Source organism: Acomys minous, assembly GCF_964271855.1.
Source record: "Acomys minous genome assembly, chromosome: 6".
In the NCBI taxonomy this organism is placed as follows: Eukaryota; Metazoa; Chordata; class Mammalia; order Rodentia; family Muridae; genus Acomys; species Acomys minous.
This window is the reverse complement of record NC_140487.1, coordinates 126,947,723-126,966,678: the sequence shown is the minus strand read 5'-3', so window position 1 is coordinate 126,966,678 and position 18,956 is coordinate 126,947,723. Positions and strand designations below refer to the sequence as shown.

General features: G+C 53.2%; 1 protein-coding gene across 2 annotated transcripts in view; it reads left to right on the top strand.

Annotated features, from left to right (window-relative positions):
- AJAP1 (adherens junctions associated protein 1) overlaps positions 1-18,956 on the top strand; it is a 118,806-nt gene that overhangs the window by 88,572 nt on the left and 11,278 nt on the right. For both annotated transcript variants that reach the window (XM_084786535.1, XM_084786534.1), the window contains exons 3-4: positions 15,810-15,897; positions 17,600-17,842. In XM_084786535.1, the coding sequence (XP_084642661.1) occupies positions 15,810-15,897; positions 17,600-17,842 (331 nt within the window). The remainder of the gene's footprint in view (positions 1-15,809; positions 15,898-17,599; positions 17,843-18,956) is intronic.

Here is an 18,956-nt window from a genome sequence, read left to right as displayed (position 1 = left end):
CAAACGACAGCCCATGGTCCAGGTTCAGCCACTTTGGTGTGTTTAAACGGTTGAAGGGATCAAAGGTGTGCTCCTTCTTGGCACGTGGAGAGGGCTTGAAATTTGAATTTCAACATCCATATGCAACATCACATGGGTGCTTAGCCACGGCCCTCCACTTGTATTTGTCCTTGGCAGAGTGAGCGGTTGCTACAGAGATGGCGTATCATCCCCAGAGCTGTCCTTCTGCCCTTCCCTGCGGGGGGGGGGGGCGGGGGGGGACTCCTTTCTCTGCCAGCAAGCAGCCGGTCTGGGACTCTGAACTAAGCACCTGGCTTCTGTCTCTACAGCTTGCCTTTTTGGATATTTTTTTTTTCCTTTGTAGCCAGTGGCTGCTGCTCCCGGGGCCTCCAGGGATGCTACTGTGGGGTGGGAGGGATCGAGGTTTGCTGTGTCCTCCTGGCTTCTGATTTCCCAGGCTGCACCTGGATGTTTTGGGCCCGTATGTATCTCCTGCTCTCATGATGATGTCATAGTTGTGGGCCTTGGAAAGCCTCTTTGGAAACACAGGTTAGGACGTCATGGGGACCAAACAGAGCAAAGAGCCGGTGGCTTCCTGCTGGCTGCTTTCTTCCCAAAGGAGCCCCCGAGCTCTAGGCCTCAGACTCCTCCTCCCTCCAGTCTGTCACTCTTTTGGCAGAGGACAGGCATGGTAGGGACGGTGCCTGGAGCTGATGCTACCAGGTCGCTCGTGTCTAACTTACAGCTACCCCAGTGGGCAAATTTGAGGTGGGCTGCCCGGCTTGGGTAGGACTCTCCCTGGCTGGCAGTGAAGCTGGGCGTGGGGTCTGATATTCCTCAGGCCGTGCCGTGCTCTGCAGGCGCCTCTGTGCACAAGGATATGTTGACTCTGCCCTGCTCACTGAGAAACCAGAGAAGGGGTTCAGGGGGCGCAGGAGGGGGAGGAGCCTTTCAAGTGGACGTGCTCACCCTTCACTGTGTTAGTGGCATAACTGTCGTGGTTGCTACTAAATTCAGTGACAGTCCCTGGGGGAGCCTTGGAAAGCACCAGAGAACCCTCGGGGTTCTGTCTCCACATTGACCCTTTCTGGACTGTACCCTAACTTCAGATTTCCCTGCAGCTGCTCAGCTGCTAGCTGGAGCTCCCCCAGGTTCTGCGAAGGCTCTGAGAATGACGCTGCAGGCACATGAGGAAGCCGGGCTTGTGGGGAGCTGTGGGTCTTGCTCCAGGGTGACTAGGCTGGGGTCACCCTGCCTCTGCGGGCAATATAAGCATGGAGGTGTGACTCAGAAATCTTGGGAAGCTCTGTGGCTAGGGTCAGGGGTCAGGGCACTGCTGGATCATGGGGTGGGACACTCTGCCTGGCGCCCTGGTGGGGCGTGAGGACCTGCCAGCACACATCAGGGTCTTGCTGTGGGGAGGAAAGGCAGCCAGCCCAGCAGGGCAGGTGGGGACCAGCTTGGGGTAGCGCCGAGGTGCACAGACGAACAAGGGGAAATCCCCATGGAAAAGGGATCTGGCTAAACAGATCTACCTGGAGTTTTGCTAAAGGCAAGCGGGGTCTCTGTGGAGTTTGGGGTGGAGGATGAGGACCCCAGTGGGGGCTCTAGCTAAACTGACTGGTAAGGCTGGTAAGGTTCTAGGAAAGCCTGGCTTTAGAGGGAGTGCACATAGGCCTGGGAGCCGCCGTGAGTCTGGTCAAGCACAGACTATCACTGATTTGAGTAACTCCATTGGGGCTAGTGCTTTCCAAGGTGGCAACAGAATATGACCGCCACCAAAAATCCTCTGCCGGAGGAGAGGGGGAAACACAGCTGGGTAGAGCTGTTCCTGCGTGGTGGTCAGGAATCTGAGACTGACTGGGAAAGGATGGTAAGATGATTCTCTTCAAAGCTGCACCCTCAGTGACCTAATCCTTCCAGCAAGAACCACGTTCAACCGCCCACAGCCGTGCCATTGAGTCAGAAACCAAGGAGGGGGCTCTTCAGATAGGAGTTACTCCAGTGACCCATCTCTCGGCGGTTGCCTCCATTGACACCAAGCCTGCATCAGGTGACGCTCCCAGGATGATGTGCTTGATGAGCAGCCTGGAGCTTTCTGGCGGCCGTAGCATGGGCCCTTTTATTTGGACCCAGTCTCCTCTCTGAATGTCTTGCACTAAGCCAGGCATGTCTTGCCTCTGCCTCTTTCTGTAGAATCATCCAAAGTCACAGCCAGAGTGAATAGTCACTGCCCTCTGAGAGGCTGCTGTGTGCCTGCAGGCCTCCGTATGGGCAGCTTTATCTCAGGTTCCTCTGCCCGCCTCCCCAGGCGTTGAGCCGTTCGCACTGAGCCTTTTCTGAGAGGTCATTGTAGACACTGGTGCGCTGACTTTGGTAGGAGCTGCCTTCCCTGGCAATACTGGCCCCATTTGTACGTAAAGGGTTAGAGTAACCAGTGTTGGCAGGGGTGTCGGGACCTCCGGGATGGGGTGCTGAGTGCCTCTGGTTGAGGTGCTGAGTCTAGAAGTTCAGAGCTCACAAACGGCTTGCGGAGCCTGGGACCTGGCCCTGGAAAACGTCTGCCTTGTCCCGTCCGTCACTCTGCCAAGTGACGCTTCCTAGCCTGAAAAGAACCTTGAGGTGTCCTCTCTACACTGTGTCCCCTCCCCTCCTGGTAGTTGCCCCTCCTCATCTCTTCTTAGCACCTATCAAGGCCAGTTTTCTGGAACCAGGCTCTGGAGCTGGCTTCTTTGCTCTGGAGCTGGCTTCTTTGTAGAAGATTCAAACGCGGCCTGAGCCTGAGTGGTCTGAGTTCAGAGAGAGAGAGAGGGAGAGAGAGAGAGAGAGAGAGAGAGAGAGAGAGAGAGAGAGAGAGAGAGAGAGAGAGAGAGGGAGAAGTGGGTCATTTCCATAGCTGTGTCTGCTCTCCAGTGAGATGAGCAGTTCGGGACATGCTGCTGCTGCCCGACTGAGCTCCTGAGTGGAAATGCTGGAAGTATCTAACGCAACCCTCCCTCCCTCGGCAGGCTCTGAATGTCCCTGGTGACGAGCCTTCCTGCTGGGGAAGACACTGCCTGTCAGGCAGCCAGCAGAACCAAGTCTCCTCCATCGCAGTCCAGCCCCTGTCCCTACTTATCTGCCAGGCTGCAGCCCATGAGGGTCAGCGCAGCAGATGGATGAGCCTGCCTTGTCGGCGTAACCCATTTCCAGAGCCAACGAACTGGATCCGAAGGCGGCAGCCTCCTCTGGTTTTCAGAGCGGTTGAAGCTATGCCAGCTCCCGCTGCCTGGGCTGGTGATGCAGTAGGAGGAAGATGGAGCAGACCCTGATGCCTCCCGCCCTCCCTGCCTCACCACAGCATCCACCCTGGAGCTCTAGAGTCCTCCTGTGCAGCAGCAACAGACATGCTAAAAACATCGTGCGTGTGACTGTGTGGGTATGTGTACATGTGTGTGCTTGTTGACATGTTTATGTGTATATGTACACACATGCATGTAGACACCAGAAAACAGGGTCAAGTGTCATCATTAGGAACACAGTCCACCTCCTTTTGAGACGGGGCCTCTCACTGGTCTGAAGCTGGTTTAGACTGGCTGATCGGTGCATTCCAGTGATGCCCCTGTCTCTGCCTCTCCTAGCTGGGGTTGCAAGCATATGTCACCCTGCGAGGAATGGTTCTGGGGCCTCTGGGGATCGGACCCAAGTCTTTATTCTTGCAGGAGAATCACGTGACTAACTGAGCTCCCTCCCCTGCCTAACTGGCCAGGTGGATGTAGCCCGGCCTATGGAGGCTGCCTCTAGGGAGGATGTAGAAAGGAGTGGGTCTGGAACATTCCACCAGTGGGCCTACCCCACCATTCCCTTCACTCTTTCTTCAGACTGGAACTGTGGGGTCCACATCTGCAGGGACAGGTGAGGTCGGGAGGCCCGAGGCATCAGGGTCCATAACCTTCGCCCTCCCTAGAGGTCTCAGGTGCGTAGCTGGATGCAGGTTCAGAGCTCTGTGCATAAAAGCAGCTGCTCATGAGGACCTGTGCGCTGGATGTGGCTGAGAGGCCATGCCCGTCCTCTGCATGGTCCTTCCTACACCTGGTCAGTGCAGTGTGTGGCTTCTCAGGGCTGCTTTGAGAAGTAGCTGTTAACAGCCACTGAAAGGAAACAAAACAAAGCAAGAGTCACTGCCTGCCAGTTCTGGAGGTCCAGCACCCTGCTGGGAGTCATTTCTGGAAGCCTCTTCTCTGTGTCTTGGCTCCCGATACCCCGTTTGATGGCTGTATCACTCTGTGCTCCCCTCTGTCTTGTCACGGGATTTCTGAGCGTCTCCTCTCTTGCCCCTTAGGAGGACACTATCTATGGATCTGAGGCTGATTCTAAATCTGGGTTAATTTTGTCTTGAGATCCACAGGGAATCAAGAGACCCAACTGAGACCCTGTTTGAAGTGAGCTGCACTTGGATGGCTAAGGAGGAGGCCTGGCTTCCGGAGGGGCACCTTCCGAGCTGCCACAGAAGGCTAAGACACCTGCCCAGCTCCCACGCCCAGGGAAGGCATTGGGTTATGATTCCTTCTCAGGGCCACCATCCTGCTCACATGCAGGCCACTCCTGCCTTTTGAGAGCTGGACACAGCTGCCTTTTGAGAGCTGGACACATGTGAGGAGCAGGAGGGCCCCCCAGAACTCACAGAGGCTGAAGTTCAGTTTGTCTTTGGAGTCGAAAAGTGGCTCTCAACTTTTCTAGTGCTTTGACCCTTTAATACAATCCCTCATGTTGTGGTGACCCCAACCATAAAATAATAGTAATAATAGTAACAATAACAACAACAGGCAGGTGTGGCTTAGTTATTTATTATTGTTGTTGTTTCTCGAGACAGGGTTTCTCTGTGTAGCCCTGGCTGTCCTGGAACTCACTCTGTAGACCAGGCTGGTTTCAAACTCAGAGATCTGCCTGCCTCTGCCTCCCCAGTGCTGGAATTAAATGCCATTTGCACTACTTCACAAGTGCAATTTTGCTACTGTTGTGAACCATAATGTAAATATTTTTGGAGATAGAAGTTTGCCATCTTGTCTTGGGAGCCGAGGGCACAATGGCTCCGGTGGTGCTCCGCAGGTCGTGACCCACAGGCTGAGAACTGCTGCTTTGGCCTTTGTCCTGGATAGCATTTTTGTCAACTTGACACAAGATAAGATTCAACCAGGAAGAGGAAACCTCAGTTGAGAAAATGCCTCCTCCATCTGACTGTCTTTAGACAGCCTGTGGGGTATTTTGTTGATTAGTGATTGATGGGGGAGGGCCCAGCCCACTGTGAGTCAGGCATGTGCTCCCGGGTTGTATGATAAAGCAGGCTGAGCGAGCCTGCTTGGGTCAGTTGCTTTGTCTTAGCTGTGCGTGCAGTACAGGTTCGCCCCACCCTGAGAAACATCCTTTATTTAAGTTCCTAGCGGGACCTCCATTAGGACATCCTACCTAACAGGATTACTTTCACTTGTTTGGGGGCTTGGCTAAGCAGGCAGTCAACCACGCCTGCCTGATGGACACCGAGCTAAGAGGACCACCTGTCATGGCCACTACACACGTTGATATAGAATTATACTGGGGCGGGGTTGCTATGCCCCTTTCACTTTAACTGTCTATTGGCGTTTCTGTCCCACTTTAGACCATTTAGTCCTGGAATGAAAGACACAGGGACTTATTAGATTCATAAGAAGCTTTAAAGTGCTGGAGCTGGGCAGATATCAGCCCTCTAAGCTGTTCTGTTATTTCCCAGCCATGTTCCTCAATATTACTTGTCATATTGTCCCTTTCTGGGCTGCTTCTGCTCCATCAGGCCAGCTCATGGCCATGTGCTTATGGCCCATACAGTCCCATGGTGACTTTCCTCCTCCTCCACCTCTTCTTTCTCCTGATCCTCCTCCTCCCCTTCCTCCTCCTCCTCCTCCTCCCCCTCCTCCCTCCCCCTCCTCCTTCTCTTCCCCTCCTCCCCCTCCTCCTCCTCCTCCTCCTCGTTCTTCTTCTCACTCCTCGTGGTCCCTACCTGAGACTCCACCTACCTTCTTCTGCCCAGCTATAGGCTGCCCAGATTTTTAATTAATTAACCAGAGATCATTGGGGAGCAAAGTTCATACAACACTGTTTGGTGCACATGGAAATGCACTTGTCTGGACTGCAACGAGATCTCGGGGCCCAGAGTTTAGCATCTGGATACATACAACACCGGAGCAACACTCAACAACACGTCACCCATGGCTTCTGGAAGCAGTTAGCTCTCCCTGGCCTCCTGTGCTGCGCGGGGACATCCAGATCCTCACGTCTGCCCTCACCTCAGGCCCTGAGGACATTTGCTCTTCTGATCATGAACTGTGTCCTAAGAGCCATTCAACACAACCCACCTCAGGCTCCCCCCAGGGCCCCTACCACCTCACCCTTCTAATCCAGGCCCTCTTTTTCTCTTGTTATTCGTAACCCCTTGAGTCCAGTTAGAACTGCTCATATGCACGTGGGTGTGCAGACAACCTTCCTGTGTCCAGTATCCAAAGAAGAGTTACACTTCCCCCCCTCAACAACCATCAACTGCCAGTAACGCCACACAAGACCCCACTGCTGGCGGGAAAGCATTAATAAAATGCGTATAGGGTTGTAGCCGACGTGGCCTCGAACGTGCTGCCTAACGACGGATGACCTTGAGCTACTGTCAGACATGTGTGCAGCACCCTGCTTTATGTGGTGCTGGGCGTCAAACCCAGGGCGATTCATGCCAGCCGAGCCCTCTGCCACCCAAGCTGCATCTCATCCCCGTGCTGCGCTGTGGTTACACACGCAGACTCCTCCGAGTGCCATGCGTCTCCTTAAGTCGAGGATGGTCATGAGGACCCCAAACTGCACAGTGCAGAGTTAATATCCTTGAATTCCGCCCAACCTCCTTGGTGCTGTAGCAAGGTTGGCGTGACTGAATTCTCTTAGAACAATGACTAGCACACTCTGCCGCCATCTTGTCCCTTGCCCAGGCCACCTTGTTACCAGTAAGGCAGAGCCTGGAGGGAGAATTGTAAGGAGGAGGGGAGATCAGAGAGAAAGAGAGAGAGAGTTTTGAGGCCACACACGTGCGGTTAAAGGACTCTTCTATCACTCCAACCCATGTGTCCTCAGCCTTAGTGGTGCGGTCATTTCAGGCCAGTCCCTCCTTCCTTAAGGGGTGGACTTGTGCACTGTGGGATGGCCGCCAGCAGAACCCCCGCCCTCCGCCTCAGCATCACCATAAAAGTTGTATCAAGATACCACTAAACAGTGTCTGTCGATGGTCCCTGCACCACATGGGGATGAGATCCTTCGGGGTGGTTCTCTGAGGACCCGCCTTTTCACTGAGCTGCTGTGATAAAGCCGAAGCCAACGAGGTAGCCGCATGGTCCTTCTCTTGGTGCGCTCTGCCTTTGAGTGTGACCCTGTCCTAAGCCAAAGGCCTTTCTTATGATTGGACACCACCGTCATCATCTTGGCTTGAAGCACTTCAAGTTGGACTCTCACTCAAGGTGACGGTGAATTTTGTGTGTCGACTCAGCCAGGTGAAGGGTGCAACAATATTTCTGGTTAGTTCTGGAACTTACCAGTGTTCATAGAAGTAGACAGAGCCCAGATCCTCTGTCATCATGGTATACAGCCATCCACTAATCGGCTGAGAGGGCCAATGGACCAGAAAGGCCAGGGAAGGGCAGTATCCATCTCCTCCCGCCCTTGGGTGGTGCTAGATCTCTTAGACCCCTGGGCCTTTGAACTCTGGTGCTGGCCCCCATTTGTCCCCGTCTGATGCTCAGGCTTTTGGCCTTGAACTGACATTCTCCCTGTGAGTCCCAGCTCATAGGCCTTTGACCTGGGACGGAACAGCATGAAGGATGTGCTGGCTCTCCTGCTCGCTCGCTGTTGGCAGAGGGTATGGTTTCTCAGTCCCGATAACCTCATGAGCCAGTTCCCTCTCACCCCGCAAGGTTCTCTGTGCACACACCCTGGCTCTTTGTCCTCAGAAGGGCTCTGATGTCCATACCGGCCCCTCTGAAGGCTTCACAGAGTTGCCTCTCCGTGTTCCTGCCGTCAACATCCTGGTTTTCCTGCGAATGCCTAAGAGCTGGCCTACTCGGATGTCCCACGTAACCTTCCACCTGTCAAAGCAGCCCCTACAAGGCAGCCTCGCTTGCCTCCAGTGGCCACCAGGCCTTTGCATCTCAATATAGGTCCAGAATAGGTCCCCGCGCCCCCCCCCCCCCCCCGCATTGTCGAGCGAGCTTCTCTGAGCACAGAAATGTCATCCATTTGCCTTGGGAGATCCCAGCGCCATCACTCTTGTCTCCATCCAAGTTTGACAGCTGGGACAGGATGTGCTGCTCGCCTGCCTCCTCCCGTGCTGGAGGAGAAAGCCATGATGAGTTTGTTCTCTTGCCACAGACAATGGTCCATGTTTGATTCGGCTTCTTTTAAATAAGACCTCGTTCAGACCCGGAGATGGATTACCAGCTTCCCCATCAATCTTGAGGGCCAGATCTTACCACAGACCACCGCAAATATAACCATAAAAGCCCCATTGATTGATGTGGAGCTTGGTAATCCATCTGTCCCCATCCATTATCCCGGATATAATTTTTCATTATCTGCATGGCAGCTGATTCCTAGCACATTAGTATACAGTGGCAATTACCAGGAGCAGAAAGAGCCCCTAAATTAGCCGGGACAATAACACCTGTCAGCGCAGGGGAGCAAGCATCCCCACAGCGCATGCTTTGGGGACTCCAAGGCCGCATCCGAATTCAGAGCTAGAAGATGCAGTTCAGCACTGACCTTGAAAGGGGAGGGGAGAAAGGTCATAGCTTTAAAAAAAAAAACTTTATCTGAGGAGCATAATTTCCTTGAGGTCATGTGATTGTCAGGACGGTCACAGCCTACCTGACAGCTGGAGTGGGGATGGCTCAAAGATTGCTTTTTACGGAGTCAATGGGTTTATGGGGCGAATGTCTCCCCACGTGTTATTTAGGGGCCACCAGAGACTTAGGCAGAGGCAGCTGACTCAAGGTGTGAGTGTTGAGAGACACTGGTGAGGAAGGGTAGGGTTGGAGGATTTCTGCCCAAAAGTTTGACATCCACACAGCAGGAAGAATCCTTTCCAGAGACCAGTGTGCTGATCCTCTCTCCACCCAGTGACTGCAAGACCTGGATAGTCTTTTTTATTTAATATTACTTTTTAAATTATGTATGTGTATATGTACATGTGTATTCATATGAACACACATATGGGTGTGCATATGGAGGACCGGACAAGCTCTGATGTCATCCTCAAGATGCCGCCCACCTCCTTTGAGGCAACTCTCTCCTTGTTCGACGGTTGGGCTGCAATATAAAAATAAGTGGGTGGTCAGCAAGGCTTAGGGATGCTTTTCCAATAGACCACACGGCAGGCACCAGGCTCAGCCCTAGGATGTGGATTCTAGGTGTCAGACTCAGGTCGCTGTGTTTACAGAGCGAGTCCAGTGCTGGCAGAGCCATCCGCCGTGCTGTGTGTGATCCTGGCCATCGCTATGAGTCACTACCATTCACAAGACGCTGGTTCCGTTCAGTGTGAACAGGGAGACTTGAGACCGACAGACACATGGCTGAAATATTTCTGAGTGCCACTGAAGGGATTAAATTGGTCAATTTCTCTCTGAGTTTTGATTTTCAAAAATCAAGAATCCTGTCAAAGTGAGTTCTCAAGAGGCCCATCATGCAGAGCTGCCTACTGTCAAACTGCTGCTGGGGGCGGAGGCAGAGCCAATCCAGCAGCGCAGAGAGCACTGCTGCTGGGGCAGGTAGGAAGGGTGGGGGGTGGGCGATGGGGGGCACAGAGCCAATCCGGTGCAGCGAGCACTGCTGCTGGGTGGAGGGCCTGGGTGTAAGTAAAAGGCTGTGGCTGTTTTCAAATCACCTAGACAGTGGCCAGTGAGAGGGACCTGGAAGAGGATGGCCGCTACACTGGGAGCTTCAGCTTTAGTCAGTCATTCAGAACAGATAAATACTTTCACTCAATCCACAGGTAAAACCCCCTTTGGCTGCTCGCCTCAGTGAGGATTTTGAAAACTGTTGTCCACGGACTGAATATGGCAGCTGGTTTTCCTGTATATAAATAAAATTTTACTGAAGCACAGTTACAGCTAAGTTTTCGGCGCATTCTCTCTGCTGGGTTTTGCATCTTGGTGGCAGAGCCTAGTACCATGGCTGATTTGTTTGGTGGCAGAGCCTAGTGCCATGGCTGATTTGTTTGGTGGCAGAGCCTAGTACTGTGGCTGATTTGGTTGGTGGCAGAGCCTAGTGCCATGGCTGATTTGTTTGGTGGCAGAGCCTAGTACCGTGTCTGATTTGTTTGGTGGCAGGGCCTAGTGCCATGGCTGATATATTTGGGGTGTAGTTTAAGTGCCTCCAAGGGCTCATTGCAGCTGGAGACTTGGTCCTAGAATGACGGTGTGGGCCCAAGGGAAGGTCCTCAGATCACAGGGCACATGCCCTCAGCTGGGACCATGAGATCTAAGGGCACAAGTCTCTCTTCTCTTTTCCTCCCACTCTCTGTGACTATTTTTCTTCTGTATACTCTCCGCCCCCACTGTGAGCTGAATAAACCTTTTCTCTTTATAAAGTTAGCTACCCCCAGTATTCTATTGCAGTAATGCAAAGTGATTGTAATTAATAATTATGCATAATAGTATACCGATATTATATTATTATTTTATTACAATAAAATTAATGATGTTATGATATAACAAGACAATATTAATGTACATATATATATAATACAAGCTGGCTAAAATGCCTAAAGTATTTGTCTTGTGAGAACGTATGTGCCTACATTAGCTCCATCTGAAGATGAGTAACTTCAGAAGAGGAGTGAAGAACCCCTGGAAAAAACCAGAGAAGATCATGTCAGAAAACACAGACTCTGTAACTATCATATAACTTCTCTCGTGGCTCTGTCTCTTCTTAGTAGACAGCCTTCCAGCGGGAGGAAAAGACAACCGTACATCTCCCACAGTTCAAACTGCTTCCCACAAGTGTTATTTGCACTCTTTGCTCAGCCACCATGACTGGAGGGTCTGTAGTTTCTTCCCAGAGCCCTTCGCTTCTGATGCAGGAGGCCAGCGGCCAGACAGTGTCTTCTAGACATGATAGAGGCTACACGTACCCATGGAACCTCAACAGTGTGGCGGCCTAAACAGGACCAGCAGAGTGAAAGCCCCAGTCAACAGGCCGAGGTGTCAGGCAACATCCCGCAAGGTCCCATCCCTAGATTAAAAACTGCAAGTAATCAATGGTTACTGAGAGTGGCATAGTCGGGCTTCTCTAGGGACACCCCCGTCCCCCAATAGGCTGTCCAATCCCAGTGGTCAGCTCAAATACATGTACATAGAAGAAACACTGAAGGGACTCAGTGAGTATGTGTGTGCATAATAATAATTATAGAAGGCGAGATCATGAACTTGAGGGTGAGGGGGGACACAGGAGGAGTTGGGGGAGAGGAAGTGGAAGTTGTGTCCTCATGTATGAAATCCCAAGAAAAACAATTTAATGTGTACTAGCCTCTGACACGTGTCTTACTAGCGTCTCTACTGCCGTGGTAAAACACCATGACCAAAAGCAACTTGGGGAGGAAAGAGTTGTATTTTATCATAACAGCTTGTCGTCCGTCATGAAGGGAAGTCAGGGTGAAAACTCAAGCGGAGGCCGTGAATGAATACTGCCTACTGCCCTGCTCCCCGTGTTTGCTCAGCCTACTTTCTTACAAACTCAGAGTCACCTGCGCAGGCGTGGCTATTAATGAAGAACACGAACGCTCAGGCTTGCCCACGGGCCTGTCTGATGGAGGCGGTTCCTCAGACGCGGTCCCTCCTCCCAGGTGATTCTAGGTTGTGATTCTAGGTTGACAAGGACCTAACCAGGACCCCATCATCGTCCCTGTGTCCCTCGTCTCTTATCTCTTAGTAATAAACATAGCAAAGTGCTATGTGGCCACCGTCGAAGGTGCTGGGCAAGGCTGTATGTGTGCACAGGGTGGACACAGATTAAAAAGATGCTGATGCTTTCAGCCCCTTTAAAGGAGTTCCAAGACTCACAGAACCCCAAATCAAAGGTTGGTACCCAAGCCGGGCGTGGTGGCGCACGCCTTTAATCCCAGCACTCGGCGGCAGAGGCAGGCGGATCGCTGTGGGTTCAAGGCCAGCCTGGTCTACAAAGCGAGTCCAGGATAGCCAAGGCTACACAGAGAGACTCTGTCTTGAAAAACCAAAATAAATAAATAAATAAATAAATAAATAAATAAATAAATAAATAAAAGGCTGGAAGATCTCTCTGTTCATTGACCTTCCTTGAACTCAGGCATCAGCTCAGTGAGGGGCACCCTGATTCTGAGGATGAATGGAAGTAGAAAGCAGAGTCTGTTGTCCTTATGAGGGGATTCTCTTTGCCTCTGAAGGGCCCCACCTCTCTGGTGAGCAAGTCCCTGCTGTTGCCTGCCACTCAGCTCTGCCTTCTGCCCCTTTCTATCTGCCTTGTGTCCAGCCATTAAGTTCACTAGCTTTGACATAGAAGGTGGCGCATTCACCTCAAGGAACAAGCGTATATAGGTCCTGCCATGGGAATTGGCATGTGGAATGTCAGGAAGTGGCTGGAAGGCCCCTGGCATTGGCCCAGAGCAGTGTCCATGGAGCCTTCCCACAGGGGAGGTGGTGGGTGTGAGCATCTGCCTCCATGAGTGTCTGAGCTTGTTTCCCCCCGGCTCTCGAGGGAAGAGGCGCTGGCATCTGACAGAGAAGCAGGAGAAAACACATCGAGATGATACTTGGGTTAACCGAGCCTGCCCAGGATTGAGCTGGAGCCAGCAGGTCCTCCATGATCTGAGCAGTGCACACAGATTCCCTAGGTGGTATTCCCTCTGTGACTGGAAACCGTAGAATCTACCAGTAAGAGGCGTTGTGAGGACTACAGGGGAGAATAGCACACTGACCACAGCTGTCCCTTGTTGAGTTTGTGCCTGTGATCATCACTGCCACCATCCCCTTAGTCCTGTGGCCGTCATCTTGTCACTGTGATGGTGGTAGCAATGATGATCATGATACCGATGGTTGTGACGGTGTGCTGCTGCTGCTGCTGCTGCTGCTGCTGCTGCTGCTGCTGCTGCTGCTGGGCATGAAGAGGGTTGGAGATGTGCTGCTGCTGATGGCTGTGACTGTCACTACCACCACCAGAATCTAAACATACATCATCACCAACATCGCATTACCGTCATCATCAGGATTTTACCACAATCACCATCATCACATAGACACCAAAGTCAGCATCATCCAGTACTACAGTCTCTGTAACCATGGCCCTCCTCACCATCACCACCACCATCCTCACCATCACCACCACCATCATTACCATCACCACCTTCACCATCACCACAGTCACCTTCCTCACCGTCCTTACCACCATTCTCACCACCATCCTTATCATCACCACAGTTGCCATCCTCACCACCATCCTCACCATCACCACAGTTGCCATCCTCACCATCCTTACCACCATCCTCATCACCACCACCATCCTCACCATCTTCACCCTATCCTCACCATCACCACCACCACCATCCTCACCATCACCACCACCACCATCCTCACCATCCTCATCACCATCCTCACCATCACCACCACCACCATCCTCACCATCCTCATCACCATCCTCACCATCATTATCACCATCCTCACCATCATCATCACCATCCTCACCATCACCACCACCATCCTCACCACCATCCTCCCATCACCACCATCACCATCCTCACCATCATCACCACCATCCTCACAAGCATATCATCACTATAAACATCATCGCCATCACCCTGATTGTCATCATCACCATTACTACTGTCAGCACTGCCGTAGCTACCACCACCATCACCACCACCATCACTGTCTTTATCATCATCTTCCTCCTCCTCCTTGTTGTACGCACAGGCTAGGATCAGGGTGCAGTCTTCAGAATGACATGGCTACCTCTTGACTGTGCTAAGGGGATTTGTGGAGATAGCAGGCAACACCCTCTCCATGCTTTTCTGTTAAGCTGCCTGTCCTTTTCAACCCTTGCCTCCTTACAAGATCTCAGACCCTGACGAGCAGACAGAGACTCCTGGGCTGGCATTCCATTGCTGGAGAGATTGAAGGTCGTTCCCGGAGTGTAGCTTGGCTTGAACCCCACTGGCAGACAGAATAACAGTCTCTGTGGAGTAGGAGACTCACCCAGAGGTCTGCAGCGAGTGCCCGACCTTAGCACAGGCGTAGAGGAAGCAACAGGCAAGCTGAGCAGTGAGGGCTACAGCTTCAAAGCAAGCGGCATTGAACTGCTATTCCCCCAAGGCAGCCGCAGTGGTTAAGATGGATACTACCAGCACCATGCGGCACAGAAAAAAAAAAAGTCCCACAGTGGCTTGTGAATCAACAGATAAAAATGGTGGGTGGCCATTACACTCTTGTGTCAGCCCCATTGTGTCCTAGAGATGCTCCTCCTGTGAACCAGGCTGGGAATCCTTCATAACGAATGGCAATTCGTCACAGAAACAGGGGGAGGTAGGGAGGTGGGACATGTGCTCTGGCCTCGCCAACTTGGACTCGTTCATGAACGAGTCTCCCTCGATGATCACTTTGAGCAGTGAAGTGACATCTGCTTGTGTGATGGTCTCTGGGAGGCTGCCAGAGACCTCGTCTGCCACATGGGAACGTACGCCCTAGCACACCCAGACCTGACAATGTGATGGTCTGGTGTCTGTAGAGTGGGTGTGAGAATTCGGCGCCAGGTAGAGCAGGACAGGGCCTGCACGTCTCCAGAGCATCAGCCCTCAGAGGATGACGCCTTGGTCTCCTGTTCGGGTCCCTAGTTTCCCAACATCAGGGACGAGCCAGGGCCGTGCACCTTGCAGACCACACTGGCTAGGTAGGCTCCTTATGCCCCTGTCTCAGAAGGGCTGTGACCGACGAGGTCCAGACAGAATGCGGCCGAGGATGGACTCAGAGGCGGGAACCATAGCCTGCCTTCTCCCTTCATCACTGACTGGAAGCCCTGGAGGCCTTGGAGGCAGATGATGGAGAAACCATGACCTTGGCCACCTGTCCGCAGGGTCAGCAAATGCTTGTTAGTCTCTGGCTGTCCTACTGCTGATGAGGCCCTGCCTGTCTAGCCTGTCAACTCCATGGTCCGTCCACTCCACCACTGTCATCATCCTCCACTGGGGAGAGGGGTGGGGCTTCAAGGTCAGGTGACAGAAGCCCCACCCCACCTCACTTGCATCCTTTCCCTGGTGGGAACTGACTTTGGGGAAGGCTCTAGGGACAGGAGGCCACCCTGGGGAGAGTGCCTTCAGGGTCTGCACTTGGCTGGGCCAGGCGGGCACCACTGGGGTCAGGCCAGTCCCCCCGACTGCCCCCTGTACCTCTCCCCCCCCCCCCCACCTCCGTGCTCATGGCTCCAGAATGGAGAAACAGAACATTTGTCTTATGCACGAGGAGGATGGAGGTCTTGGGACTCTCAGCAGAGCTACTTGAAGTCAGATAAAGGCAGCAGGTACAGAGCACAGCTGCCTGTGGCCTGAGGCACTGAGAGTGGGAAAGGGAATGGTCAGGGCTGCAGACGCCCTTTCTGGGCCCAGGTTAGAACAGTCTCCTTGCTTCAGACAAACACCTAAGCACCTGCCGAATGTCCTTCGGCCTGCCCCGCGTACCGACCTTTGACCTCCGCGTGCTGACCTTTGACCTCTGCATTACTGACCTTTGACCTCTGTCTCCCTGCTCCAGGTCTGGCTGTACATCAGATCATCACCATCACCGTCTCCCTCATCATGGTCATCGCTGCACTCATCACAACCCTTGTCTTAAAAAATTGGTAAGGCCTGGGCGCGGTGGGCTATGGGGGACCCAGGGAGGTCTGCACAGACAGCCCCAAAAGCTGGGGACTTAACTCTGTTCGCAGAGTGCTTGCCCCATTTGCACGAGACCCTGGCTTCCATCCCAGCTTTGCATACACTGGGAGTGTTGGCCTCTGCCTCTAATTCCAGCCCTCAGGGGCAGGAGGCAAGAGGACCCGGCGTTCAGGGTCATCCTCAGCGACAGAGCTGGCATACACGAGGCCCTGTTTCACATAAGACAGAGACTGGCCCTGAATGGCAGCCTACAGACGGCATCCCAGTGGAGGAGGAGGTCTCGAGTGCCTACATCCACAGGCACTCTGGCCACCACCGGATTCAGCTGGGGCTGCTTTCTAGTGTAGCCCTCAGCATGGATGCTCTGCAAGGAGTGACGAGCCCCACCTATGAGGCGCAGTTTGTCAGGATATATGTTTCTCCCATCACCCCGAGGTCTGTCTGGACCTATGTGTATCTGCGCTTGTTGCCCACCAGGGCAGAGTCCATTTTATACCTCCCAGAATGGCAGAGAAACAGCAGCAGCAGCAGCAGCCTGCCTGGACCCCTCCCTCCTACAGCCCTGCTCTCCGCTGAGGTCAGGGCAGCTCACCCAGCCAGTCTCCTGCATCGCTTTCTCTTCCTTGAGCCACAGCTCTCTGCTTCTGACTAGCCGCTGCCTTGCTGCGACTACTGGCTCTCCTTCCCTGTCCCCATCTGTAAAGTGGCTTTGTTTGTAAAGGCTGGCCTTGCTGAGGTGTGGACCTGACACAGCCCCCCAAAACCGAGGGAGTTGCTAGGGTTCCCGGTGGAGCACTGTGCCCCATGATTCCCAGATACATGTGACTGACAAGTAGGGTTCCAGCAGCTAGACAAACCCCATTATACTGGCCTCGCACCTGTGGACCCAGGGCACATGGACAGCGATGCAGCTGGTGCAGGGCTTGTAGAGCAGAGCGTGGCTGTGGGTGGGTGGGGACAGCCCCAGACCCCGTGCATGTGGGGGAGTGCAGCACCATGCCCAACCCAGGAGTAGGGAGGACCTCTGTGACAGGCCAAGCCCCCCCCCAACTCTGGGAGAGCAACCAGGCATAGGTTAAGGGGTCAGCAGAGCTCAGAGCCCCTCCTGCCGAGGGCCTTCTGGCTCCTGCTTACTTTCAGCAGGAGTCAGAGACAGGAGGAAACTGAGGACCGCGGAAGACAGGGCACCCAGCTCCAGGGTCACCTTGCATTCTCCGTGAAGTTACCCAAAAGACAGTTTGTAGATGTGCTCTGGGTGAGATGATTGCTAGGAACTCCCTCTGGGCAGCCCGTCCAACAGGGAAGCCGACTCTCACCCCGAGCTGCCCCCACAGGCCCCTCCTGCCCACCCAGCACTCCTGCAACCATTGAGAGAAACTGAGTCAGCCCCTCCCCTCAGTGTACTGATATTCCTTAGGCCCTGCCACGCACCTCAAAGCTCTCTCGTGATAATGGCCACATTTGAAATTCAGATTTTATGTTTGAAAAAAAAAATAATAAAAGCTGATTGCTTGATCTTCCTGAAGAGGCTGGGGATTTCTATATAATACAGATATGATGCCTGATGGTGAAACTTCACTGTGGATGTGCGGGAAAGATCAGCTCCTGTGCCTCAGTCCGCCCCACTCCAGCCTCCCTCTCTCTCCCTCCCTCTCTCTCTCCCAGCTGTGCCCCAAGTGGGCACACTCGGAGGAACAGCCACCAGCGGAAGATGAACCAGCAGGAGGAAAGTTGCCAGAATTTGACAGACTTCACCCCGGCCCGGGTACCCAGCAGCGTGGACATCTTCACGGCCTATAACGAGACGCTGCAGTGTTCCCACGAGTGTGTCAGAGCATCTGTGCCCGTGTATGCCGATGAGACACTGCACTCGACCGGGGAGTACAAGTCCACGTTCAACGGAAACCGGTGAGCTCCACATGACCCTGACCCTGTCTGTGAGGCTCTGTGTGGGTGAGCAGGGCACTGCCATCTTGTCCAGTTGCTCTGTAGATCTCGCAGGGGCCCAGCACGGGCAGACAGGTCATCTGTCAAAACAGTAGCAGTGAAATAGAATCAACAGGCATATAGCTTCCCCTCCCCGCCTCACCCCAAGAGCATGGCAGAAGCAGACACCAAAACAGTGATAAAGACATATTCTCAGCCCCTCACTACTGTGCCTGGAGGCTTACTAGTGCCCTCCAGCCTTAGGATTAAAGCCAGCCAAGTACTCAGTGACCTTTGGAGTATCAGCAAATTGTGTCGGGGTCCCTGGTCCCTCCCACACTCAGTATCTTTGACACGCTGTCAATAATATGTCAGCAGCCAGATCAGAACACAGAAAATACCAAGCGGACGCCAGGGCAGGAACCTCTTATTAAATGCTCTTTCATTATTCATGGGTGATCCCTCAAAGGAGACACACTTGCCCAGCCGTCTCTGGGAATGGGCAAGAAAGCCCTGAGTCAGCTGCTCAGGGTTTGTCCAGCATTAAATTAAAACATCAATAAGCTATTTTTTAAGTGGCTATGCACCTATGCATCATTTGTAAATTAGAAAAAAAGAAAGAAATGAGGCAGTGAGCAGGCTGCTCATCTCCCTCGGAGTCCTCCCACCCTGGTCAGCAGTTAGATGGACAGTATAAGGACACTCTCTGGGGCCTCCCGTGAGAGTCCTCTAAGACCTGCAGCCACAGGGAGGTCAGCTTTGGGTCACTCTGCTTCCTCCATCTTGTTTGCTGCTTGTCCTATAAGTAGGCATGGGCTTGGACATCCAGCCCTTCTGGCCACCTGTGTGCCCGCAGGTCATCTGCTACTGTGCTACTGGCTGCAGTGAGCAGGTGTGTCATACTTGTGCCATGTGGACGGTCCTCTCCTGATGGAGAGGGCAGGTATGCCATGTGGACGGTCCTGTCCAGCTGTAGAGGGCAGGTGTGCCATGTGGATGGTCCTGTCCAACTGTAGAGGGCAAGTGTGCCATGCTTGTGCCACATAGATGGTCCTGTCCAGCTGTAGAGGGCAGGTGTGTCATGTGGACGGTCCTG